Below are 26,488 nucleotides of genomic sequence, written 5' to 3'. Positions count from 1 at the left end.
TTACAAACATTCCCCCTATATAATAATAAGCGCTTCCCGCTTATTGCGCTCGTTGGCAGCACGCTTCATACTTAACGAACCCCCAGGTCAGACTTGACCCTGATGACGAGTAGGGCACTTGACCCCTATGTGGGTCAGCCTGACTCTGTCTTGGTCAGTCTGACCCTATCTGGAGTCTGCATAACTTTGACCCATTTCTTGGTTATTTTGACACAGAGTCCAGGTCATAAAATTGGCTCAAAATGGGTCAGGCCTCAAGAGACCCAGATCAGGGTAAACTTTGACCCAGGTTTTCTAGAGTGCAGTAAAACTTACTAAGTTCTGAATTCTAAATGGATCGTGGTTAAAATACAAATGTTCATACATATATATTCCAGAATATGATGTCGACATGTACATAATATTGTTCTTTATGTCTAGAAGTTCAAAACTCTGTCTTTGTGACTAATAATAATTAAGATGAACATTTTATTCCATTTGAACAATATTCAATCTTTTAAAAAAACTACTGTATATTTTGCTTAGAGATAACTGTTATGAAAAGAACAACAACATTGTATTCTTTAAATAAATAAACACAAAACAGCTAGATTTCTGTTACCTTGTGTGTTTAAAGAATATTGACATTCACCACTGGTACTGTGGTCAGGTTGTTTCAATAATCATTTTCTACACTGTAAAAAAATATCCGTAAAAATTACGGCACTTTTACCTGGCAGCTAGGGTGCCAGGTAAAACGCCGAAAGTTTCACGGTGGAAGTTTTGTAAATTTGTGTAAATTTTACGGATATGTTTGGTAAAAAACTGAATTATTTTCTTGGCCGTGTCTAAAATTGGCGGTTGAAAGTGCCCTGGAAGCCAACAACATGACAGAAGTGTTACATGTACATGTATATAACCAGTTACCCATACAGTTTACCCTTTAGTAAAAGTAATATTAATGTTATTTACAAGCTATTCTCTGTTTTAATGTTACCACTTATTTGGTGGACACCCTAAACACAACAGTAATGGTGCGAATATCCCACAGGGGAACAATAAATGACAAGCTAAAAAACAACTTGAAATATTCCTATTATATATATAATAACTATTATCCCCCCCCCCGCCCCCCAAAAAAATAAAAATAAAAAAATAAGAATAAAAAATCCCAAGCTCCCCTCCACATCTCCCTTCCCTTCTTGTTAATAAATTATTTGTTTAATCTCACCAACAAAAATGTGATTCATTTAAAATGATCCAAACCTACAATTCATCACCATTGCGCAACGCAGGGTTTTCAAAGTGCATTATTAATTAAAAGGCACTGTACACGTTTGGTAATAATTGTCAAAGACCAGTGTTCTCACTTGGTGTATCCCATCATAAGCATAAAATAACAAACCTGTGCAAATTTGGGCTCAATTGGTCATCGAGGTTGCGAGAAAATGATGAAAGAAAAAAACACCCTTGTTGGACGAATTTGTGTGCTTTCAGATAGAAATAAAAGACTTCTAGCTAGAAGTCTTTTATTATTTTAGTGAGAAATTTACTCTTTCTCAAAAACTACAATACTTCAGAGGGAGTGGTTTCCCACAATGTTTTATACTATCAACAGCTCTCCAATGCTCGTTACCAAGTCAGTTTTTAAGTTAATATTTGTTTTGAGTAATTACCAAACGTGTACCTTCCCTTTAACCAACTAAAACACGAGTTGCATGAGCACATTGATGCAGCCTTAATACAGGTGGTTCTCCTCCCGTATATGGATGCAAGTTCACACCTATCCCGACTCCTGTAATAAGAATGGAAACAGTTTCGGATTACATTGTACATCAAAGAATTTATTTCCGCTAACAAAACAGTTGCTGGCAGTGTAAGCACTATATATAATCCGCAATGCATAAACTGACAAACCTGTTAAAGTTTGAGATCGATCGGCCATGTGGGTCACATGGAACTAGTGAAAAACCGATTACACATTTTGCACTCCGAACGGGATATTAGTTGCATTTATTTCTAATCAAATACGTCATTTCAGACAGAAATATTTCAAGGGATGTTTTCTACTATCATCATCATCATTAAACCGTATAAGTTTTGTGTAAATCTGGGTTCTTCACAATTTGTTTAATGTTCCCTTAAAAAGGGAAAGTACACCATTGTAGTACACCAAAGTACATGCCACTCTCTCGTGAAGAGTAAATGGACATCCCTCTGAAAACACACTATTCAAAATAAAACCTATGAGAGTTTCCTCCAATTTGTGGCGTGGTTTAAATGTTTTATACGAGATCGGATAGGCTCAATGAAACCATCCTTGTCAAAGAGCTCACTGATTATGAAGTTCATACTAAAAGCATTTTTTTTTTCGGTGTAATATTTACCTGTGAAATTAAGTCATACTTGAGCAAACTTTATCTGTAAACCTTTTAAAAAAACGCAACAGTTGATTTTGGTTGTTACAACAAAAACTAAAGATTTTGTGTGTTCAACATTAGTGCATGGTTTTCCACTTTTTTTCTCCCGACTCCCACAACCGATTAAGCCCAAATTTTCACAGGTTTGTTATTAATTTGCATATTATGTGGTTGATCACATTAAAGGCAGTGGACACTATTGGTAATTACTCAAAATAATTATTAGCATAATAACTTTCTTTGTAACGAGTAATGGGGGGAGGTTGATAGTATAAAACATTGTGAGAATCGGCTCCCTCTGAAGTAACGTAGTTTTTGAGAATGAAGTAATTTTCCACGAATTTGATTTCGATACCTCAGATTTAGAACTTGAGGTCTCGAAATCAAGCATCTGAAAGCAAACAACTTTATGTGACAAGGACGTTTTTTATTTCATTACTATCTCGCAATTTCGACGACCGATTGAGCTCAATTTTAATTTTCACCGGTTTGTTTTTTTATGCAGATGTTGAGATATACCAAGTGAGAAGACTAGTCTTTGACAATTACCAAAAGTGTCAAGTGTCTATAAATATGAACACAGGCTGCGACTGGATTATATCCAAACACGATACCACCACCTTTACTATTAGCTACTGACAGGCGGTTGTACAAAATAATAGAATGCATCAAACATTTTAATAAAAACTCACAGTGAACATAATTAATTGATATTTACTCTTTGTATTATAAAAATATATACATTTATATTATATCCAATTATTAAACTACCTTATTGTACATTTCCCAACAAAATTATTGACACCATAGTTCACTCTTGACACAAAAAGATAGGACTAGCCAAATTAGAACGGAAACATTGTTATATAAGAGGGCAGCAAAACAGAGAAACGCAAAGCATGATATTCAGGGCGTCAGAATGTAGTCTTTATAAGCCGAACATCTTTATCTTGAATTTGAGAAAGGTTTCCAACATGAAACCTTTCTCAGGCATCTGAAAGCACAAAATTCTGTGCAACGAAGGTAGTTTTTCTGTCATTATTTTCTTGCAACTTTGATTACCAATTGAGCCCAAATTATCACAGCTTTATGCATATTTTGGAACACACCAGGTGAGGATACCAGTCTTTGGCAGTTACTTAAAGTATACCCCGACTCAAAGTGCAGACCCAATTTGACATGTTAGAGCTCCAACTTACCAACCCAACATCACAAAGATTTGGTTTAATTATAGATGGTTGAAGACTTAGTGAAGACTTTACAACCTTATGAAACAAAATCTCAAACAAAAATATAATGAGAAGCAAGACAAGCAGAATAATATTTAAAAACTTATTAAAAATTGTGTATCTGACGATAGTAGTAAAGAATTTGTTATACTTTTGAACGTTGAAGTTTCATTCACAGATATTATTTTGATTGAGTATCTATTTTTGGCCAAGTCTGAATTGAAGACTTTGGAACACTAGGTGGCATGCAGCAGACTTACCAGGTAAATTTCCATTCTTTACGTAGTTCTGAGCCTGCGCACATTACCGAGAACAATGGATTTTACCTGGAGTCTGCTGCCACCAAGCATCCCAAAAGTCTCCCATTGGCTTCTATGGCTGCGGCTATACCTTTTGGCTATGGCTGGATCATCGTTTCATTGCGTTGGGATTTAGGGCGTCCTTAGCAACACACTTAGTTACAGCCATAGCCTTAGCTGCAAACTCAGATGCGACCTTCTTAGAGTATTTCAAACAAAATGGTGTTTGAAGCATGATTTGAAGAATAAGAGTAGAATTGACGGTACAACCACATGTAAAATCTCTTTTGAGGGAGTGCTGTCTCTGAAAAGAGCCAGTTTGTTCTTGATGTTTCGAACAGTATACTCTGCTCGTCTTCATTTCGAACCATGAAATAAGTATATTGTGCAATGTTTCTGAAAACAAGTTAACGGACAAAACATAACATGCATGGATTACAAAGGTTAATTATGAGGCAATTAGGCTACCCCATGGAAGGTGCACATTTTGAAGCCTGCAGGTGTGTGAGAAAGCGTCTACGACGTCGTCGATTGGTTATTGTTTTAGTAACGAACGAAGGTGTTATTCAAAGACACTGAGCCGGGAGGCGATGCCCCTTCCCGTCCTCCTCGTCGGGCGCCCTCCATGACTTGGATTAGAAAGGGTGTCGGAAAAGTCATCGGTTATGAGAGCGGCGTCCGACCCGGCATCAGGGCTGTCCGGAACCGATAGGGCAGAGCCACTGAGCGGTGACATGCTTTGAAGGTAAGAGGGAGGAGTTGGAAGATCGTTTGATGTGAATGGAGGGTTAGTGCCCGGTAAAGGAGGTGGTGGCGGAGGGGGAGGAGGGGGAGGAGGAGGGGGAGGAGCTGAGACTGCTGATGGGGGAGGTGGATTAGGCAGATCGTCGTAATCTGCTAATGGATATCCGGGCATATAATCGTGTTGGGAACTTACATCAGCTATTGGGTTGTCTATCACCGCAGTGCCGGTAGTATCAGCGGCTGGGACGTCGGTGTAATCATAGGCAGGGGGGTCGGTTGAATCAACGTCGGGGACATCAACAGCGGGAACGTCGATTTCATCACCAGCAGGGACATCGATGGCATCACCAGCAGGGACGTTCATGGCATCAGTGGCATCACCAGCGACGCTATTCTCTGAAAACTCACCCGGCAAGTAATCCGGTAGAGAATCTTGATCAGCTGCGTCAACTGGTACAGGATTGTCAAGCTCTCCACTTTCTGAGTCGATGAGTACAAGTAATGCGTTGCCATCGCTCTGGTCTGCAGTGTCATCTGTCTCTCCACCACTGGGTCAAAAAAAATAATAATAATACAATAAGATATTGTAAAGTTTGCTCTGAGGTTAAAAAAAGAAGCTGGTTTCATTTAGGGCTCAAGACTTGGAAGCTGAGAGCGGAAAATCACTGCTGGTTTTATGGTTGCACACTGAACATTGTGTACCTTGAAGTAGAACTCACTGTATCATATCATGATGTATCATGTCATGATGCCAGCTGGCACAGAACAGCTAATATTGTTCAGAAAACGTATAATAATTTGTACAAATGAAAAATTGGTCCAGTTAATGAACAACAAATAGATAATAATGTGACGTTAACATGTAGGAACAGGAGAAGCAAATGCTTTTTGTTCCCCCCTAAAAAGACAAAAATCAAAACCATAATGGATGCTTCTGATAATGATCAAAAGAGATTTAGTGACAGAGTCAAAGAGTCGGAAAATGAACAGTTCAAAATAACAGCTTGCAAACCTTTCCACGAGGTGTTCTTTCTTGGCATTGGAAGATGCTCTGCTGCCACTGCAGCAAAACATCGTACAGCAAACAACAAAGATTGTCAGGCACATCAACATCAATACAACCACACCTGCGAAATCAAGAGTAAAAATACACATCTCAAAATAGTTTATACTTTTACAGTATGGTCTGGGGGTCGTCCGAGAGTGTCAGGGTTATCCTGTTTCTTTATTTACATGTTTATGTCCCTTACACTGTATATTTGGTGTAATGTATCTTTTTCTCTTCTCCGTTTTTGGAGGTTTTGAGGAAGTAAATAAATAAATAACATAGCGAAGGTCCCTCTGACAATATTTTATTAAATTGTTCAAAATATGGTTTGAAGTTTGTCTAGTATAGTTTGAAAATTTAAGTTAGTTTGGAAAAGACTGATGTTGTCTTTAAAGTATAATTTAAAGTTGGTTTTGAAAGTCTGAAGTTTGGTTGTTTAGACAAAAAAGTTGACACTCAAAAGTTTATTGAATCATATATTTAACAAGCGCTCTCTCCTGCTTATAAGAAAATAAAAGAATGAAAGAAATTGATCATTCCTAAGAGGAGCTTGGTTTAGTAGTTTGAAGATGGTTTAGTTTATTTTGAATTTGGTTAGGTAGAAAAAGATTGATGTTGTCTTTAAAATATAATTTGAAGTTGGTAAAGTCTGAAGTTGGACGTTGGTGGAGTTAGGTTTGAAGTTTGAAGTAAGCTTAATATAGTCTGAAGTTGTTGTTTTTGAAAGTATAGTTTGAAGTTGGTTTTAAAGTAAAGTTGGCTTAAAACAGTTGGTAATGTTGATTTAGTATAGTTTGATGTTGGTTTAGTATATAGTTTGAAGTTTTAAAGGTTATTTTGTTTTTAAGACACAGTATAATTATAGTTTGAAGTTTTTGTTGAAAAGCAACAAGCCAACGCGTCGCGACAGTATCAACATTTCTGTTAGTTGGCCTATTGCTACCGTGTTGAAGAACGAACTAAGGTTATTTTATTTTAATAATTTAGTATTTATGATTAGACCAAGGGATTTTCTAATTTCTTTTAAATTTATCATAATAATAACAATATTAATAGTAAACATTTCTATGACGCTCTACAATGAACACAGCGCCAAGAAAAACAAAATAACCCAGAGTAGAAAACATTAGGGCAATTCCACGGTAACGGAAGGAAGTTTTGACTCATTAAGCAACCTCTAAATCGTGACAATCTTTAACAGTTTAATTAGTTTCATCAAATGTCACAGTTTCTTTTATCAATGACTGCCTTCAAAATGGTGTCCTTCCGTTACCGACCTTATTAGTATTCATATTTTATAAACTAAAAGTTTTTCAGCCGAAAAGAGGAGGCCATTTTGAAGGCAGTCATTAACAAAAGAAACTGTGACATTTGCTTGATGAAACTAAATAAACTGTTAATGATATCCATGATTTAAATGTTGTTTAATGAGTCAAAACGTCCTTCCGTTACCGTGGAATTGCCCATTAGTTAAAATCAAATGAAGCTATAAACCTAGATAACTCTCAGTTCAATTTCACAAAGAACCAAGAGGACGTGGTCTTAATTGAAAACACATTGTGCTTTACTTACAGATTATTAACTGGGTGAAGGTGAAACCAAATGGGAAAATTCCCTGTCCTGCATAAAGAAGAAAAAAGTTGAAAAGATCAGTTTAAAAGACTCAACTTCTCCATGATTGTATTTTTGAAGGTTTCATAATATCATACAATGTTGAAAATAAATTTGATCAATGAAAATTACAAACAGGGCGAGTCGAAAAGAACTTAAACGGGATTGGTGATTTTTTTCTTAACAAACAAAAGTTAATTGAATCACATATTTTACAAGCAATGTCAATAGGGGAAAAAATGAAATAAATTTATCATTCCTAAGAGGAGTTATGTCTGTTTTAGAAAGATGCTCGTTTTGCAAGCTGTCCACTGAATGCCTTTTTATACCCTTTGCTGCTTACTCAGATATTCAGGGGCCAATTTCATAGAGCTGCTAAGCACAAAAATTTGCTTAGCATGAAATTTCTTCCTTGATAAAAACAGGATTATCATCCAAATTTTCATTTGTTGCATATTGCTTGCTACTGGTAACTCAGCTGTTGTTTGCTTATCCTGAAAACACGTGGAAATTTGGTTGGTAATCCTGTTTTTATCAAGGTAGAAATTTCATGCTAAGCAAATTTTTATGCTAAGCAGCTCTATGAAATTGGGCCCAGATTCAATCAAGCATTATAATGTAGCTTAAAGCGGAACCAGTAATTCAAAAGATGTGCCATTTGAGGCGGAGACCACAGGCAAAAACCTATGCAGGCCTGATACTTCACTGAGGCAACAAAGACTGATCCATTAAGCTCCACCCCATTAAGTATTGACCAATCACAACCCATTGCCCAACCAAAAGTCTGACACTATAAAGTCTGACATGCGTGCGCGTATGCTTGGCTCGCACGGCAGAGTTGTGCAGAATGGCATTGGAGAGGCTCACATGTTCTTACCCACAGGTGCACCATGGGCGGCGCCTAATCGATCGGTGTGGTGCATTCATGCCCCTGGTGCCCTTGAAATGATCCAGTAGAAATTGTAAATTTCCTCGCAGGGTTTACTAAGGAGAAAGTGCCTTGGTGCCCTTGCGCTGTCAAACACGAAGCATCTTGCCTATATCTATGCCCAGTGACAAGCAACTGTTGCCCTACAGCCTCAAATCCTTAGCCCAATAATGTAAACTTGGCCCAATTTCATAAAGCATGTTATAAGCACAACAAAACTTGCTAAGTACAAACAACTTTTGGTAACCGAAAATGTGTTACCAGCCAGAATACTGTCACTGGTACCCCAGGCAATGCTTGCTTAGCCAAGAGATTTGCTAGGAAGAATATTTCTGCTGAACAGTTTTATGAAATTAGGCCAAGCAGGTCGGATGGTCCACCAACAGGGTTTAAAACTTAGTGGGAAGGATCGAAAAACAAAAGGGTTTAAAGTCACCGTACGTTCACAAACGAGTTCCCCGTCGAAAGTGCCGTCTTCCTGGCAGAGGTATCTTCCTGATGAGGAAGCTGGAGGTCCGTAGTTAGACTTGCAGCTTAATGAGTAGTATTGCCCTTCATACACGAATGGCACAATAGCATCAGTGGGTTTAGAGTTAGGAACAGTTGGGACTGGACAGACAACCCGCGCTGTAAAAATAACAACAATCAATATTTATCATTTCTTAACAATTTCTGGAAATTTGTTATACTCATCAATGGCAGGAAAGAACAAAAATAAAAAAATTGAACAATATTGGTAAAATAGATAATAAATTTGCATCGGGGATAGAAAATGGTTTTACCCATATACACAAACTTTTTTGAAAGCATTTTAAGATTTACGATTAATGAGAACCTCTTTTGTTAAGAAGGTGCAGTGTGGCTCTCAGCAACCACTGCCAGAAATACCGGGCAAACCCCTTCACTTAAGTATCTTCCTAAAGTGTCAAGAGCGGGACTTTAACCCACACTCTGCTGATCAGAAAAACCAGACATATTTACATATCCTCAACATTGTGAAGTTTCAAGTCTTCTGTAATAATTTGGCATGTTTAAAAAAACAGTTATGTGGAGGTTCATTGATATCTTTTAACCTACAGGAGTGTATGGAGGTCTATTGGACAAGTCGTTAATGGTCTGCCAGGGTGGGATAGTCAATTCATGGTGGGGGCGTAACGATTTAGGTTTCCAAGATAGAAAACTGCTCTCGAGCGAAACTGCTAGCTGTCAACATTAATGAGACTGAACAACACAAGAGCAGTAGTCTTGCGAGAATACTGCCAGTATCGCGCGGAGAGAGAGTCAGAACGCTATCACCGCAAAAGACTTTTAACGACTTGTCCACAAGTTTAATGGAGGTCTGAAATTGGTGAAGTTTATTTATACCTCTAAGCTGGGCTGAAATGGAGTACGCTCGATCCAATATTGTCCCATCGGCGGTATCTCTTTGCTCTGGGTTGGCATCGTTGAGCATCCAACTGATCCACTGTGTGGCCTCCCCGTTTGAAGTTGCCGCCTCACTCCACACAAAGGGAGAAGTCATGAAGCTGACTCCCATTACGTTACCAGGATAGAAGGGTAGCCAGACTGACCTCAATAAGTTCACTGACGTACTTATCTCACGGGATGTTCCTTCTATAGTGAACTCCTCTTGTAGAATATATTTGTCTGTGTCGTTTACCGACCATACGCTGACTTTAAATGATTCGAGGCTTGCAGAGAAATAAGTTAAGCCGCTTATAAATCCAGTACAGTTGAAGGGGTTACCAGTGTTGAGTAAGAGGAGATCGTTTCCGTCACGGTCCAGCCTTTGCTCGACCAAGGCACCATGGTGAAGAGGGCACTCTCCTGTAACAAAAAGCAGAAACCCATTAATTAGAAATCCACCCTTTTTTCTTCACACTTCTCTATTCCCCAGGGTTTGCCCCAGGGAATAACGGCTGACCTCTTCACACTATGATTGCTGTACCTAGTCTGTACCCGGTCTGCCCTGGCAAATGGGCATTCCTTTCATCCACCCCTAGCAGTTTTTTGAAATATTGGTTTTATTTTCAGAGAACTTTACCCTGTGGTTGCTGTGCTATAGTAGTGGCAGCATCCGTTGGTGGCACTGTACTCATCTCGGTTGGCATGGGGGTATCCGATGGCGCAGTTGTTGCCTCCATGGGGCCAGCCGTGCTAGGCACCGCTGACGGTGCATCGGTGGGGGCGTTGGTTGGGGCATTGGTCGGGGCGTTGGTTGGTGCAATTGTAGGTGGGGCAGTTGAAGGGGTTGTTGGAGAGGGTGTTGAGGGCGGCACGGTTGGCAACTCGTCTAAAAAGGTTAAGTTATACAGACAAATCATCAAACAGCAGCTTTATGTAAAAAGTATCTTGGTTGCCTGTTTCATCTTCATTCTTATATACACAATTTGCTTATAATGTATTATATAAAGCATTAACAAATTGCGATGACATCCCTATTTTTTATTTTTTAGTATTTGGAAGACAAACATTTGTTGCCCATTTTTCACAGTTAAGTGAGACAAAACCTTGGGAACCATATGCCTGTAGGCCCTACGCTTGATTTTTGAAAGGGGGCACCAAGGCATTTTCTCTTAGTGAAGGGCACCATAAAGAAATTTTGAACTTCTACTAGAGCATTTCAAGGGCACCAAGACAATGACCAGGGCCATGGAGACATTTGCCTTCGTTGCATCCATGAAGTATCAGGACTGCAAAATAAACAAAACTTTCAACACAGGTTGGAGTCCAAACGAAAAATTTAGGGAAGTCTTACCTAAAGACTCGTAGCATACAACGAATCCGAAATTTCCATCTGTCGGCGAACTCGCATCAGTGGTGAACCTCAAATCAAACCCAGAAACCTGTGCCTGGAACGGTATGACCACGTCCTGTGGCGAGACGGGTGCCGTCAAGACCACCATCATTCCTCCCTGTGAAATCTCTAAACGATCCATGGCGTAGAGATCAAACACTGGGATCTTCAGGGCAACGTACTTTGCTATTGGGAGTGACACCGTGTGGATGTTGATTTCAACCTGGTTGGTTGTCGAGTATCGTCCCGGAAATCCGCGGGAATAAATGCAACCATTCGCTGTTGACAACGCACCGTTAGATTGACCCACAGATGCTATAGAAGAAATGACATAGGTAAATGACAGTAAATTAGTTTGAATAGTCTAATGTCCAATAATAAAATAGCAAAGAAAATATACGCTGTACAATAACCTGTCTGGAATAAATGCATCCATTCGCTGTTGACAACGCGCTGTTAGATTGACCCAAAGATGCTATATAAGTAATAACATAAATAAGTGACAGTAAATTAGTTTGAATACCCAATGTCCAATAATAAAATAGCAATGAAAATATACGCTGTACAATAACCTGTCCGGAATGAATGCATCCAATTGCTGCTGACAAAGCGCTGTTAGATTGACCCAAAGATGCTATAGGAGAAATAACATTAGATAAGTGACAGTAAATTAAATGTCCACTGTACAATATCCTGTCTGAATGTCCTCCAATATCGAAATAGACAGTAGACAGACATTCAGTGGACAAACCTACGTGAGCGTCCAGCAATGTCCAATATGGATATATCAAAGTAGGCAATCGTTGTACATGAGTGCCTACATGTAGTTGTCCAATATCAAAATAAAAAGTGGACATTCACTGTACAAACCTATATATAATGTGGGTGTCCAATCTCCAATATCGAAAAAGCAAAGCTGTGAACATTTGGCTCAATCGGTCATTGAAAATGCAATAAACTAATGAAAGAAAAACACCCTTGTTGCATAGAATAGTGTATTTTCAGATGCCTGTGAAAGGCTTTAAATTCAAGTTTGTGGGTGAAGAAAACTCTTAAAAAAAAAAAACAGAATTTCAAAGGGGGGGGGGGGCTTTTTTATCTATCTTCATACTGTCAACACTGATATTGTGGTAGTATCATGGCCGAGCGGTTAAGAGCAACGGATTCAAGCACTGGTGTTTGATCAGCAGGGTGTGGGTTCAGATCCCGGTTGTGACACTTGCTACATAAAATTGGGGAGGTAAAGCTTTCTGCTCTACCGGCCAGGCTTCGAATTGATGATACCCAAGCCTACATTCGTAAGGACTGTAAAAGGGGTAACCCTGTTTCAGCCCTAGGAGTAGTGGCAATGGCCTCTGGAAAAAATAATTGTTGCCCACACCTTGAAGTGGACTTCAGGCCTTGAGTGTCAGGCGACTTGCATAAAAAAATTAAAAATTAAATAAAAATAAAAACAGCTCTCCAGTGCTCTAAACCAAGTAAGTTTTTCTTGTCATTAGATTTGGTGTAATAAAATATACCCTGGGTGCTTAACAACTTTGGAGGAATATTGGTTTGATTTTAGTAGAGAGTCGTTTCTTCATTTGCAAGCTGCTTCAAAACACTAGACATTTATTTGGTTTTATAAGAGAATAATTATACAAAAGTTTAGATCTCTTACTCGGCCAGATAGTGTAAAATTCAGTGGATGCGCCATCGCTGGTTCCACACGCCTCTGTAGCGTCTCTCCCACATGGTGTTGCACAATTCACTGTGCTCACCAGAGGGCCTTTTACTCCTGACTCTCTGCCACACAGGCAACGGTTCCCGCTGATTGCTGCAAATCTGTTAAGCAAAATAAATAAATAAGTAAAGCCATTCACACACAGATAATGATTTTTTTTTTTTAATCTGATAACAGTCAGCTTAAATATGTTATTGAATTCATGTAAAATTTAGATTTACTGGACACTATTGGTAATTGTCAAAGACAATGTGTATCTCAACATATGCATAAAATTACAAACCTGTGAAAATTTGAACTCAATGAAAGAAAAGACACCCTTGTTGCACAAAGTTGTGTGCTTTCAGATGCTTGATTTCGAGACCTCAGCTGTCTCCAAATCAATTCAAACTTTTACTGAGAAATTACTTCTTTCTCAAAAACTCTGTTAATTCAGAGGAAGCCGTTTCTCACAATGTTTTATACTTTACTTCATATGAGGTATAGATTGTCAAAACAGCTCTCCATTGCTCGTTACGAAGTAAGCTTTTATGCTTATAACAATTATTTTGAGTAATTACCAATCGTGTCCAGTGTCTTTAAACGAGAAAAACTATTTTTCCCTTAAGAGTTCACACTAGATACTACATTACATTACAAACTCTATGTTTTGTTCTACATGTTATCCAGTGCCTCTAAATGAAATAGTCGTTAAAATGTAGAAGGTATACCATGAATGAATTGATCATTGTAGTTTTTTAAGAAAATGTCGTCTGCTCTCACTATAAGGTCATTAGTGCGGTTAAATAAATTGTATGGATTTGATATAAATTTGCTTGTGCATAAGTTTTAACTCCTATAGTAAATGTGGTTTGTTGATCAAGAGTGGTCTTCAAAGTTTTTGTCTGGCAAAGTGAGACATTCATTACTAAAACTTTTATTTGTTGGTTTTGTTTTACTTGTTCAAATTCACCATGCATTTTTTCATTTAATGACCTTTTGTGGCCCTATACATTATATGAAGAACAAGTGAAAAATAGCAAAACGAAATGAACTAATTACTATACATTCGCAGAGTGACTTTATTTGAATTTTTTTAACTAATGAGCACCGTTTGCTGTGGATACCAGCACTTTAGAAGTTTCCATGATTATATAGATGTTAAAAATGCATCGGGGATAAAGAATACTCACTTAAGTTTAACCCATTTACACCAATGTGTGTTTGTATACTCTTTGTTTTGTATATCCTGTGAAAATTTGTTGAATCCCACCCGAGTAATATGTCTGTGATTTATTGTCACAGAACTCAGGAAAGTACTGAGATACAGTGCTAAAACACAACAGTGTATATTGGTAAAACCAAATGATTAAATCCATTATTATACGTACTCATAATTCCTAAATCTGCAAAGCCCCACGCAGTATTCGATAGAGTCGACACCATTTAACAGTAACTCCACTGTGGCCCAGTCAAGCGGATTTCCGATGTGACATCCAATAAAGTCATCAACTATTTCATGAAAAACAAAAAAGGGAACAAATGATGAATAATTACCGATTTTTCGCCACATACTTGGAGTTACCTTCCCCTTTTTCAAGGTTTCACTTTTCCCCTTTAATTTTCAATGCTAGATAATGTTTAATAATTACATCCTTTTGGTAATTGTCAAAGCCCATTATTCTCACTTTGTGTATCCAAGCATATTGCATTTAAAAGAACATTTTACATTTTTGGTTCATTTGCTATTCATCATGCACAGTTGCAAAGAAATACTGACTTAAAAAATACCCTTTTTGGCACAAAATTTAGTACTTGAAAATGCATGAAGCCTTTCTCTGATTCAATTTTCTGGATGAGAATTGCCTCTTTTTCTAAAACTACACTTTTTCCAAGAATCTTGTTTCTAACAAAGATCCGTTAGTTTTGTAAAAGGAATTTTAGTGTCTTTCTCAGGGCCAAAAGTGACATGACAGGAATTCGAACCCACACCCTGATGCCTGTGACACAAATTGAAATTGCAATTTTTCAACTTGATGCAGTTGTTAAAATTGTGAAGGCAAATTCTTGAGATTCAAACATTGGTGTTGGGAGTGTGGCACAAAATTATCAAAATATCAAACTTAAAGTTCAAACAAAGTGGTCCGTTGTCTGTCTTGTTCTGTATGACATTCCAAAATCAAGCAAACGCTTACCGGGGATTGCCCTCATTTTAATAACTCTTCCCCTCTCATACTACTATTTAGTATCATGGGTGTATTCTGTTGTAAGGTAAATAATTACAAAATTTTTTGCCACATTATATGGATTTAAAACTATACTCCCCCCTTTTTTTTTTAAGAATCTTTGTTTCTAAAAAAGTTTTGTTAGTTTGGTTGTAGCAATTGCAGTGTCTTTCTAAAGGCCAAAAGTTAATGGCATGACAGGAATTCGAACCCACACCCTGATGCCTGTGTGACACAAATTTAAACTTTTAATGATACCGGCACACATGTATAATGTGAAATGGAAATAAATGTTGTTGAATAAAAAAATACCTGGTGCAACTTTTAGTAATGCTATATACCAATGAAACACAAGATGGAGGGTTTCAGGGGACATCCTTTGTGGCAGGACGGCTTTGTAGAGGTGCTGGTCACCTGTTCCTCCTCGCCACTCACTGGCTTGGTATTTTTAAGCTTTTTTGGTTCATTGTTTCTCTATGTATCGTCTTGTATATTTATATTTTTATGCCAGTGTCAAGTTTAATAAAACTTAATAAAACTAAAACTAAAGATACTTACCATAGCAACTAAGATCCACTTCAGCACTGCATGTAAAATCTTCTTGGTAGGTGAAACCAGGGCAGTCAGAAAGACGGCTGTTCGCCTCGGTACAGCCCGGGGCTTTGACAGTCGGCGAGCCTGCCGACCCGGTGAACTCTCCGGTACTAGCTCTAGTTATCATCGCTCCTTTCGAGAAACCTTTTGAATAATAATTCAGAAATATATTATTTCTATTAATAAAAATCATATGTTGTAAAATGATCATGCGTGATATGATGCCAGTCGAGCTAGCATACGATAAGCTCGTCTTCTGAGTTTTTAGAGTGAATACATGTATCTCACTTCAATCAAATCTGACACTTTAGCTCTATTCCCAAACGGTTGGACTTATGGTAACAAACATTTTTATAAATAATAATTAGGGAAATATTTATAATATTTTCTAGTAATATAAACTCTTTGTAAAATGATCATTAATCAAAATGAGGCTGGCAAATCATATAATCTAGTCTTTGGAGCTTTTAGAGTATACCTCACTTCAATAAAATCTGAAACTAGTGAAAGCTGTAACTGCCAAACTGTTGGACTGTGATTATGGTGAGAAAACATTTTGATTAATAATAATTAGGGAAGTATTTATAATACTTTCTAGTAATAAAAACCCTTTGTAAAATTATCATGCTCAAAATGAGGTAAAGCTAGTATATCATAATCTAGTCTTTGGAGCTTTTTAGAGTATAAAATGTCTCACTTCAATAAAATATGACACTTATGAAAGCTCTATTCCCAAACTGTTGGACTGTGATTGTGGTTAGAAACCTTTTGATAATCTTCTGTAAAATGGTCATGCTCAATTATGATTATGATTATATCGTGATTATGGTGAATGCAATCCCATACATGTAGATCATGATCAGCTAACTACATTACGGTAATCTCTGCTGTGACATCACAATGAAATCTCAGTGAAGTGTATATTTGGCTGAAACTCAAGGAATACAATTCCCTGAAAAAGAGTCTCCTTATAACACACGGTTAAAAACGCTTTTTATAGACCAACTCATCGGATCCAAGGCAACATGTTCCTTTAATTGGTGATTAACTCTTTGGAATGTCATTTCCCACTCCCCCCCCCCCCACTCCATGGTCTCATGGGGGTTGTTAGTCTCTACTGCAAACGTAAACACTGGTCTAGATCCAAGGTGTTCTATACAGTACATTAGGGACTTTTCGTTTTCGACGACGGATGGTTCTGCGACGGTTGTTCAGCTAAACGTTGTCGTTTTCAGCACAACGAAGATACATCCCAAGTACTGTCGTAGACATTGAGGGACGACCGTCCTCAAAGCCGACGCATGCGCAGATGACGCCAAATGTCATCTTTACCGTCGCAGAACCATCCGTCGTCAAAAACGAAAAGTCCCTATTGCTGACCTGAAACAAGGTGAAACCAAAAGGCTGACCAATTTTTATCTGGACCCAATTTCATAGAGCTGCTAAGCACAAAAATTTGCTAAGCATGAAATTTCTTCCCCACTAAAAACAGGATTACCAGCAAAATTTCCATTTGTTGCATAGTGCTTGTTACTGGTGTTCAGCTTTTGTTTGCTTATCCTGAAAATCACATGGAAATTTGGTTGGTAAACCTGTTTTTATAAAGGAAGAATTTTTATGCTAAGCACATTTTTGTGCTTAGCAGCTCTATGAAATTGGTCCCAGATCAGGTTGATTTTCCCCTAGTCAAAAACACCAAGTTATCCATCCAGTGGTGGTCATAGTAAAAACTTGGTGAATACCTTGAATCAAACCACACTTCCACCAATCTTATAGTTGGGCAATGCAAACATTGTATCCTAATATTTATGTTTAAATTGACCCCCATCTGAAGAAAAAAAACTTGTGGATTTGTGGAAGTTTTAAGGAAGTTCACTTCCTCAAAACCTCCCCAAATCCAATAGTTTTAAATGTTATAGTTATCACTAGTTATTCATTAAATAGTTATTATTCATTAAATAGTAATAGTTATAGTTATTAACTCAACCAGGCCTGGAACTTTGAGAGGGCAATGTCACTTCCATTGGAACATCCTAAAGTCTAATTGAAACTGTTGAAGGGGCACCAAGGCCAAGACCAGTACTACAGAGGCATGGATGACCTGAGTGGCTTCTGTGTAATTCCAGGCCTGTGAACAAACACGTTGGGCCTATGGCCTATTTAACAACCTCAAATCCAAACAAACTTAAAGGCAGTGGACACTATTGGTAATTACTCGCTTATAATTATTAGCATTTATAAAACCTTACTTGTAGCGTGTATTAGGGAGAGGTTCAAGGTATAAACATTGAGAGAAAAGGCTCCCTCTGTGACATAGTTTTTGAGAAACAAGTTCTTTTCCACGAATTTGATTTCGAGACCTCAGATTTAGAATTTGGGGTCTCGAAATCAAGCATCTGAAAGCACACAACTTTGTGCAACAAGGGTGTTTTTTTCTTTCATTATTATCTCGCAACTTGGATGACCGATGAGCTCACATTTTCACAGGTTTGTTATTTTATGCATATGTTGAGATACAGCAAGTGAGAAGACTGGTCTTTGACAATTACCAATAGTGTCCAGTGTCTAACAACCTTGAATCAAAAAAAAAAATTAAAATATTGAATGAATAAGGCTTATGGTTGTAGCCTGAGCTCGATTTGACTTAAGCTAAGTTTTACCTAGCTGCTTGCATACAGTATCGGAGTCTGTGTGAGTCCATCCATCGAAACAAACTGTCCGCCACACTGCATCGTGCTCAATCAGTAGCTTTCCCTCGATCCCTCGATCACTTCCAATAAGCTTCACATCACCCTCTGATGACAAGAATCACAGATAAATAAGTATTATTATTATTTATTTGAACAATACAAAACGAACCAAAATTGCAATAGTACAAGAAAGAACGTATATATCTAATAGGGAAAAAAGTTAAAGCCATTGGACACTTTCTGAACAGAACAAAAATTAAAAGTTCACAGATTTACAAATAACTTACAGGGTTTACAGAAGGTAATGGTGAAAGACTTCTTTTGAAATATTTAAATCATTAAAACAATATCAATTCTCAATACGGATTTATTTTAAACACATGTCATGGGTGGGTTTTCCCGTTATTTTCTCCCGACTCCGATGACCAATTTAGCCTAAATTTTCACAGGTTTGTTATTTTATATATAAGTTGTGATACACGAAGTGTGGGCCTTGGACAATACGGTTTACCGAAAGTGTCCAATGGCTTTAAAGCAAGCTTGTAATAAGTTAATCTACATAATTAGATAAATTAGTAAATAAATAATTACGATTAAATTTGGATAATTTGTTCACTCTTTTTTTACAAAAAGGGATATCTCATTGAGGTAAATTAGATACTATATTATTTCATATCGAATGAAAAAGTGGTGGCGCCATACGGAAACTTTTCCATGACACACTATGCAAGTGCAACCAAGGCAGGTTTATTTTTTGCATTGCTTCTTGCAACTTCAAAGACCAATTGAGACAAAGTTTATAATTTTTATATGCATATAAAAGTGAGAACTTAGAAATTTACCACAAGATTACCCTGCCTTTCATTTAAGGTCATCCATAACAACGCTAAGTACCACCTCGAGGTCGATATTAAAATTAAAAACATGTCAATGTGTTGAGAGTCACGTGTTACCGGAAATGGTCCAAAATAAAACTTTGAAAGCAAGTAGTCTAGATTATAGTATAATTCACACTTGAAAACATAGTCGAATAAAGGTTAAGGTGAAATTACATAGAATAATTTAACTTGATATGCACACATGATGACGACAGTATAGTTTTACCTGCAGCTAGAGACGTTGCCATCAATCTAAAGCCAACCATGAGAGCTAAACTCCACCAAGCCCTGTCATCGGCCATTTTGTAGGACCCTTCAGAAAAAGAAGTTTCTCTCCCCTCTGGCAACTTTGTTCCTAATCCAATCTGCTCTTCCTTTTCTACAATCGTCGTGTTATGCACTGGAGGCGTTAACAGATGTACAAGCACCAGTCTGCCCCGATATAATAAGATTTGTCAAAAGGACAAGTGATAGTTAACTGTAAAAAAAAATATATATATCAAAAGTTTAGGGCGAAGCCGTCTTTCATGACGCAAATGACTCAGATAATAGCAATGGCATTGTAGTCATAATAGAGAACTATGGCGCAGATTCGATGCTCACTGAACCATGACTATAATATGAGGTTTCAACTTCAGTTGTCATATCAAAATATTAAATAGTTTTGCGTTTCACTATGAACTTTGCACGAAACCGTAGTGGCATGTGTGTAGTGCCTCCGTACATGTGTATACGGTATGGGAGTGTCGGTTCCAGTTATGAAGGAACTCCGTCGACTCCATTATGTTTGGCCGATCGACCGGATCTTGCTGTTGTTATGCAAAACTTCATGAACATTGGGTACAGGCAAGTTTTGTGTGCAATGAAGTCAGCAGAGCATCAATTGCCGAAACTGGTATTGCCGAAACTCCGAGGTTGTAGAACTCCAGCTCCGACCTGGGGCTCATGTGTGGTATAAATGCTATAAATCGCTTTTGTAGTGCACAGCAGCGGCTTCGGAAATACTCTTTGACCTTCCACTGAAAATGTACTAAATATCGTCAATTATATGTGAAGTGCGGTAGACTAGAATTAATTTCGATTCTAAACACACTTTTTGTCATTGCGAACCACTGCAAATTTTTGACAACATACGGAAAAAAACCTGTTGTTTCTAAAGTGTTTTTTTTTTTTTAAATAGGCCCTCGTTAAAAACGGTGGCTATTAAAAACAGTCACATCTTTTACACAAAAGGCAAACTTTTATAAACTCGGTGACATAATTAATTTGAAAGATTTTTATTCAACAAGCTCAAAATGTCACTTGTAGATATTGGAATGAAATTGAAAAATATTATAGAATCATAGATATATAGTTAACCCCAAACTGTAGCATAATGTAGGCACAATATCTTACTCAGTGAGAGTAAAATATTCCATAGAAAAATTGACATGGCTCGCTAGGCTACAAAAATGCAAATGTGTACAAAACTAGAATACTGTTCAAATACTCGGTTACGCAGGCATTAGACATAGGCCCTTTTCAAAACCCTGGCTTCGGCTTTGGATTCGGCTTCAAGCTCCATCCTCGTGTCTAAAGCCCCGAGCGCAAAGGCAAAACACACGCAATTGTCAAAACAACCACGGGGCCAAGCTAACCTGAGCTGAATTCAAAGCCAAAGCCGTGGTTTCAAGAGAGAAAGTACAACTGTGGGTGAAGTTTGGCATGGTCGCTCGAACAAGCACCCCCCCCCAAGCCTAACGCATGCGCACTGAGTATTTGCAAAGTAGTTTTTCATCTTTAAAGTGTATAAATCTATTTCTTTAAACCATCTTTACCAGACATTTCCTATAAAAAAAGGAATTGACACCAATAAAACGGATATTAGTCCTGACGATTTGAAAGCTCACTGACTGAAAATTTAGAGAGAAAATGTTTGATGGCAGCATGGGCTAGAATTTTACACTCTTGACCACATGACCAAGGCCAGTGGTTTTTGTCCTGGGGCCAGTCAACATTTTGATCGGACAATCCCGACGGTCTAGCGTTTTATAATTGAATATTACTGAAGAATTATTTATAATACAAAATATAATATGTACAAAATATAATATCTTTAAATGTTGACTTTGAGTCTGATTATACCCTTTAATTCTACCGAGTTATAATTATAGAAACTTCCAAAATTACATAGCGAAGGACCCATCTAGACAATTTAAAACAATCTTAAATGTATGAGCTATTGTTCAAATAAACTTGGCGTAATCATTTCACACAATGCTACAATTAACATCTTTATAGCAAGTAGGCTTTCGTTAAAGCATTGCACAAAATCTCTAGGGTCAACCAACGTATGACACATCGATCCTATCTTTAAATCCAACTATAAAAAATATTTTACAAATAATTATGAATTTAATTGAAATGTTAAAACTAAAACAGACTTACAAGTCGCACTTTCAAATCAACGATTACTCAAGGCACGAAGTTTCTAAAATATAAAACAAGTTATGTACAGAAACTGCCTGGAGTGGGACTCGAACCTGCGACTTCAAGATTAAGGTGACAGCGCTCTACTAAGCCATAATGTTCGTGGTCTCCCTTTGTTTGAGATGTTTTATTTTCATTTTGTTTTGCATTTGAAGTCTGTTTGTTTTTCAGGACAAATTTACCAAAAGCCCTTCTGTGTTCTGCCTTCCAATTCAATATGTATCACACAAGCGCGAGTGGAATACGGAAAATTATAGCGCGTCTGTGTCCCATATCCAACGAGCGCGCGTGTGATAACGTATTTATCTTCAAGCAAACTTAGCGCGTGACATAGAACACACAATGCGCATGGTAGTGATATTAGCTGTGCAATATAGGTTTTTATCACCACTCCATTCTGCGAATCTGATTGGAGGATTAGCGCGTACTTGAACATAATACTTTGTGTCACAATACAACATCAACTGTTTTGTGGTACTAAATAATTTTGCATTGAATTATCATTGTAATACATTGTAACTGCTAACAGTAGGCCTACTATTTGGAAAATGAGAATTATGAAATGTTGTTTACACATTATTGCAATTAACCCTTAAGCTGGGCCCAGTTTCATAGATCTGCTGTTAAGCACAAAAAGTGGCTAAGCACAATAAAATAATGCTTACCGGAATAAGCGCCTTACCAACATATCTACCATGTCACCTTATGACATGGTAGTTCGGTTGTGTATTGTGACTGGTATCCTGCTAAACAGACACTTGTAAAATTATTTTCTGCTTTTTAAAAGCAGCTCTATGAAAGATAACATCAACTGGCACAGTAAAAAATACAGTAAGTGATACAAAGTCTGTGTATCAGGGCTAGGCAACGACGGACAACAATTTCACTAAAACCAGAGTTATAGCAAAATACTGTGTTTTGTTATGTAATAAAGCTAAAATCTTCTCCTTAAAGGAAAGGTGTCACTGTTTGTTATTCAAAAGTTCATGGCAATAAACCTTACTTGGTAAACAAAATAGGGCAGACTATTATATAGCAGACGCGCAATCGCTTATGCGTCACGCACCCAATAGCCGTGTACAAAACAGCGCGATGTTCTCTCATTTTGCAAACCAAAACGTTAGTGCGCACGCGCTATGTGCAATTTACATATTTCATGGGAAGGGTCTATTCCCTCAGATTTCAAATAGATAACTTCTAAAATATAATGTATTGTTTTAAATTCTTTTTAAAAGTCCACTCACAACATTTTAGCCTTTTACTTTGTATTGCATTGGACATCGGGGTGCCGGTGACTACATTTGTGTGTTGACTGAAAGATGGCTCTGCATGAGTTCCTTTGGAACAGAGTGTATTTTTCTCAAGTGCGTTCTAAGATTGCTTCGATTCACAAAGGCGTTACCACAAACGTCGCAAATATGTGGCTTTTCCCCGGTGTGGACCCGTTGGTGGTTCTTTAGGGTACTCTTATGTGCGAAATGGCCGCCACAAATCTCACAAGTGAAAGGTTTGTCATTGGTGTGGACACTCTGGTGATCTCTGACATGGCCGGGCTGGGAGAAGCACTTCTTGCATATCGGGCAGGCATGCTTTTTCACTGGCATGATGTGGAGCATCCGGTGGCGTTTGAAACTGTCATCTCGAAAAAAGATCCGGCCACAAACGTCGCAGTCTTGCCGTTTACCCTTTGTGTGGACTAGTTGGTGTCTTTTCAGATTACTCAAGCATGTGAACCCTTCACCACACAGATCACAAGTGTAAGGTCTCTCTTTTGTGTGAACTCTCTCATGTACTTTCAGGCTGTATTTCCGACTGAATCCCTTTTGACATATTTTACAGCGGTAGACTTTATCGTTGGTGTGCACGTAGTTGAGATGGAGTTTCAGATTTTCTCCTCGTGAAAATGTCTTGTTGCAGATGTTACAAGTGAAAGGTTTTTCTGTTGTGTGAACACTCTGATGCCTTCTCAAGTTGCTCTCATGGGTGAAGGACATGCCGCAAGTTTCGCAAACATTGGGTTTGTCGTTGGTGTGAGTCCGTCGATGATACCGCAGGCCACTTTTTCGTAGGAAGTTGCTCCCACAAATGTCACACTTGTATGTTTTGTTGTTGGCATGGATCAAAACATGGCGTTGAAGATTATATTTTTGTAAGAAGGCCTTGTTGCAGTATTTACAAAAGAATGATTTCTCACAAGTGTGTCTCCGTCTGTGGATGTGGAGGTTACTCCGACATTTAAAAGCTTTGTCACAAATGTCGCAAGAAAATGGCCGCTCGTTTGAATGTGTCCTGAGGTGATCTCTCAGATATGCTTTCCGGGCGAAATCTTTGTTACATGTCAGACAAACATAGGGTTTTTCTTCGCTCTGAGCCATTAGGATTCCAGTGGGTACACTACTTGACACTTGTTTTGATTTAATGTTTTCTTAACTTCTTGTGTCAATCTCCTTCCCTTCCTTACGTTTCACTTTACTAACTGAGCAGAGAATCTTAACGATAAAAAAAGTTAAATACTAATTCACAATTTCAAAAACTTGTTCAGGTTCATCAGAAAGTCAACTGGTTGGATCCATACAAGCTTGAACTCAATAGTTGTAGCGTCATTGAGTTAGACATACGGAGCGTTTAAGGGACATAACGTACTTTAGGAAGAATAGGAAGAGTGCATGAAGTTGATCTGCTAGGCTTCTGGCTGATGCAGGATTAACTAGCTAAGCTGTAAAGGGCAACAAAAGAAAACAGAAAGTTATTACTGCATGATTAAAAATAACAAATGCGTATTAAAGTGCATGGTACAATTTCGTAATCGACTGCCACTTTTTCATTCATTATTATCACAAACTAAAACAAAACAGTCAATCCTCATATTACTGTAGGTCTCTTTCGTTATACCGTGAATAGAAAACTTTTATACAATTTATTGATAGCCAAGAATCCCTTATCGATATAAAAAGATAACATCTGAGATGATGTAAATTAAAAAAAAAAAATTAAGAAAAACATTTCCCTGACTGGACGAATTTTTGCTTACTACACCTGTACAAAGGGCATACTCGAATTCACTGTGTTGATAGATCCTGTTTCACACAAAAAAATTATATTCTGCATTTGGTAGCAAAATAAGCGAACAGGTGGCAGTCGGACCATGGTCGGACCCTCCATATGCATGATCATTGATATGGTAGGACACAGAAATTTTTCCAACAAAAAACTGATGGTTGGCGTTGTTACCTCAACAGCACATCCCCGTCACAAAGAAGAAAGCAATAAGGTTTCTCACCAATAGCAAAATATCAAGAGAGGGAGCTGTGGAACCCAAACAAGATATATAAAAAATAGTATTAGTAGGTGATGCGTGCGTGAGCATCGCAGTAGCATATCTGCCCCATATGCGTACCCATAACGCATTGCAGTTCTGAATCGGATAACTTTCCGTATGGCGCCACCACCTTTTCACTCATTTTTACAAAAAGGGATATCTCATTGAGGTTTATTAAATACTATATTATTTAATATCGAATGAAAAAGTGGTGGCGCCATACGGAAACTTTTCCATCATTGACTTTGCTCATGTAGTTTAGTCTGTACTTACATGTAAGGAGAAAAAGAATAGCCGACCTGATGAGCCTGTAGTATGTCGCACCGCCGTGTTGTTGTCTATAAAAATAATGTGTGTGCAATCGATGGGACTCGTTTGACGCTAGAGGGCGTTTACCAATGACCAAAAAGAAGAAAACAATATTGTTCCTTGTACGCAATGTGCTGATGCTTTGGAAACGTGGTTGTCTGGCTGGGGACTCCTGGGGTGTTGGGGGGGGGGGGGAGAGCTCTGACAAGAGCTAATCGAACGTCACACCACACTCACCCTCTCGTGGTAACGGCATGCACCTCGGGTCACCCCCAAGTGACCCACTCCACAAGCAGGGCAATGGGGGCTGACCCGGGGGTGAGCCCCCTGGAATGACGTCAGAGCTATTCGAACGCACCGGGGGCAGACCGGGTCGACCCAGGGGAGTTAAACGAACGCACCCTATAAGCTGCCTCTCACTTTAGGATGTAGTTTTATAGATCGTTTATAGTTAACCTTATGCGAAGGGAAACCTCAGAATCGGGTATGTCAGTCAAAAACACTTCAATAAACCTATCTTTACGTATTTTATGATTGCAGCGAATACCCAACGGCCGAACATTTCCAATGTCATTCATGACATGCACTTATAGCTTTTTAAAAAAATCGCGAACGTGTTCTGTCGACCAAGGGCGTTTAATTTACTGCAAGGACGGTTTTGCACGGGGGCGAACACAACTGCATATGCACATGTGTCCGGGTGGACACAATTGCATTATGCAGCAGCGTCCGGGCGGACACTATGCATATGCAAAACTGCCTGCGGACATTATTGCATTATGCATTATTGCGACACCGGCATTGTTTTCACAGACCTGCATTTGGATGCATTATTAGTACATAAAGACAGTGGACACTTTTGGTAATTGTCAAAGACCAGTCTTCTCACTTGGTGTATCTCAACATATATGCATAAAATAACAAACCTGTGAAAATTTGAGCTCAATCGATCGGTCGTCGAGTTTGCGAGCTAATAATGAAAGAAAAAACACCCTTGTCACACGAAGTTGTGTGCTTTCTAATGCTTGATTCGAGACCTCAAATTCTAAACTTGAGGTCTCAAATTCGTGAAAAATTACTTATCGCTCAAAAATTACGTCACTTCAGAGGGAGCTGTTTCTCATATTTATTTGTTTCTCTGTTTTATACCATCAATTTCTCCTCATTACTCGTAATCAATAAAGGTTTTATGATGATAATTATTTTGAGTTATTACCAATAGTGTCCACTGCCTTTAAAATGCGCCA

At 38.1% G+C, this 26,488-nt stretch overlaps 2 protein-coding genes across 3 annotated transcripts; both read right to left on the bottom strand.

Moving 5' to 3' along the window:
• Window positions 1–1,604: 1,604 nt before the first annotated feature.
• LOC117304507 lies at window positions 1,605–19,848 on the bottom strand. Of its 2 annotated transcripts, XM_033789011.1 has the most exons (13): window positions 19,371–19,848; window positions 18,237–18,371; window positions 15,541–15,720; window positions 14,149–14,269; window positions 12,716–12,879; window positions 11,017–11,370; window positions 10,303–10,551; window positions 9,624–10,085; window positions 8,700–8,885; window positions 7,292–7,339; window positions 5,684–5,798; window positions 4,865–5,219; window positions 1,605–1,774 (listed from the first exon to the last, which is right to left on the bottom strand). In XM_033789011.1, the coding sequence occupies exons 1-13, from the start codon at window positions 19,444–19,446 to the stop codon at window positions 1,763–1,765; spliced, it is 2,457 nt and encodes an 818-aa protein (XP_033644902.1). In that variant the 5' UTR covers window positions 19,447–19,848; the 3' UTR covers window positions 1,605–1,762. The 2 variants fall into 2 exon arrangements, with proteins under 2 accessions (XP_033644902.1, XP_033644904.1); XM_033789013.1 differs by lacking the exons at window positions 1,605–1,774; window positions 4,865–5,219 and having other exon boundaries at window positions 5,710–5,798; window positions 8,695–8,885.
• Window positions 19,849–22,718: 2,870 nt separating this feature from the next.
• On the bottom strand, window positions 22,719–25,268 carry LOC117304563 (zinc finger protein 239-like). The gene is made up of 2 exons (XM_033789089.1): window positions 25,206–25,268; window positions 22,719–24,329 (listed from the first exon to the last, which is right to left on the bottom strand). The coding sequence occupies exon 2, from the start codon at window positions 23,986–23,988 to the stop codon at window positions 22,909–22,911; it is 1,080 nt and encodes a 359-aa protein (XP_033644980.1). The 5' UTR covers window positions 23,989–24,329; window positions 25,206–25,268; the 3' UTR covers window positions 22,719–22,908.
• Between the last annotated feature and the right edge of the window lie 1,220 nt (window positions 25,269–26,488).

Source organism: Asterias rubens, chromosome 21 (assembly GCF_902459465.1).
Source record: "Asterias rubens chromosome 21, eAstRub1.3, whole genome shotgun sequence".
In the NCBI taxonomy this organism is placed as follows: Eukaryota; Metazoa; Echinodermata; class Asteroidea; order Forcipulatida; family Asteriidae; genus Asterias; species Asterias rubens.
The sequence above is the reverse complement of the archived record's forward strand: the minus strand, read 5'-3'. Positions and strand labels throughout refer to the sequence as shown.

What these genes read in the sequence shown, in the direction of transcription:
- LOC117304507 (XM_033789011.1), bottom strand. Translation starts at nt 19,446, where the DNA reads ATGGCCGATGACAGGGCTTGGTGGAGTTTAGCTCTCATGGTTGGCTTT. An exon ending in CGGGGAACTCGTTTGTGAAC is followed by an intron (nt 7,340 to 8,699) that starts GTACGGTGACTT and finishes TTCTTTATGCAG; the next exon opens with GACAGGGAATTTTCCCATTT. An exon ending in CTTCACCCAGTTAATAATCT is followed by an intron (nt 5,799 to 7,291) that starts GTAAGTAAAGCA and finishes TTGATTTCGCAG; the next exon opens with GTGTGGTTGTATTGATGTTG.
- LOC117304563 (XM_033789089.1), bottom strand. Translation starts at nt 23,988, where the DNA reads ATGGCTCAGAGCGAAGAAAAACCCTATGTTTGTCTGACATGTAACAAA.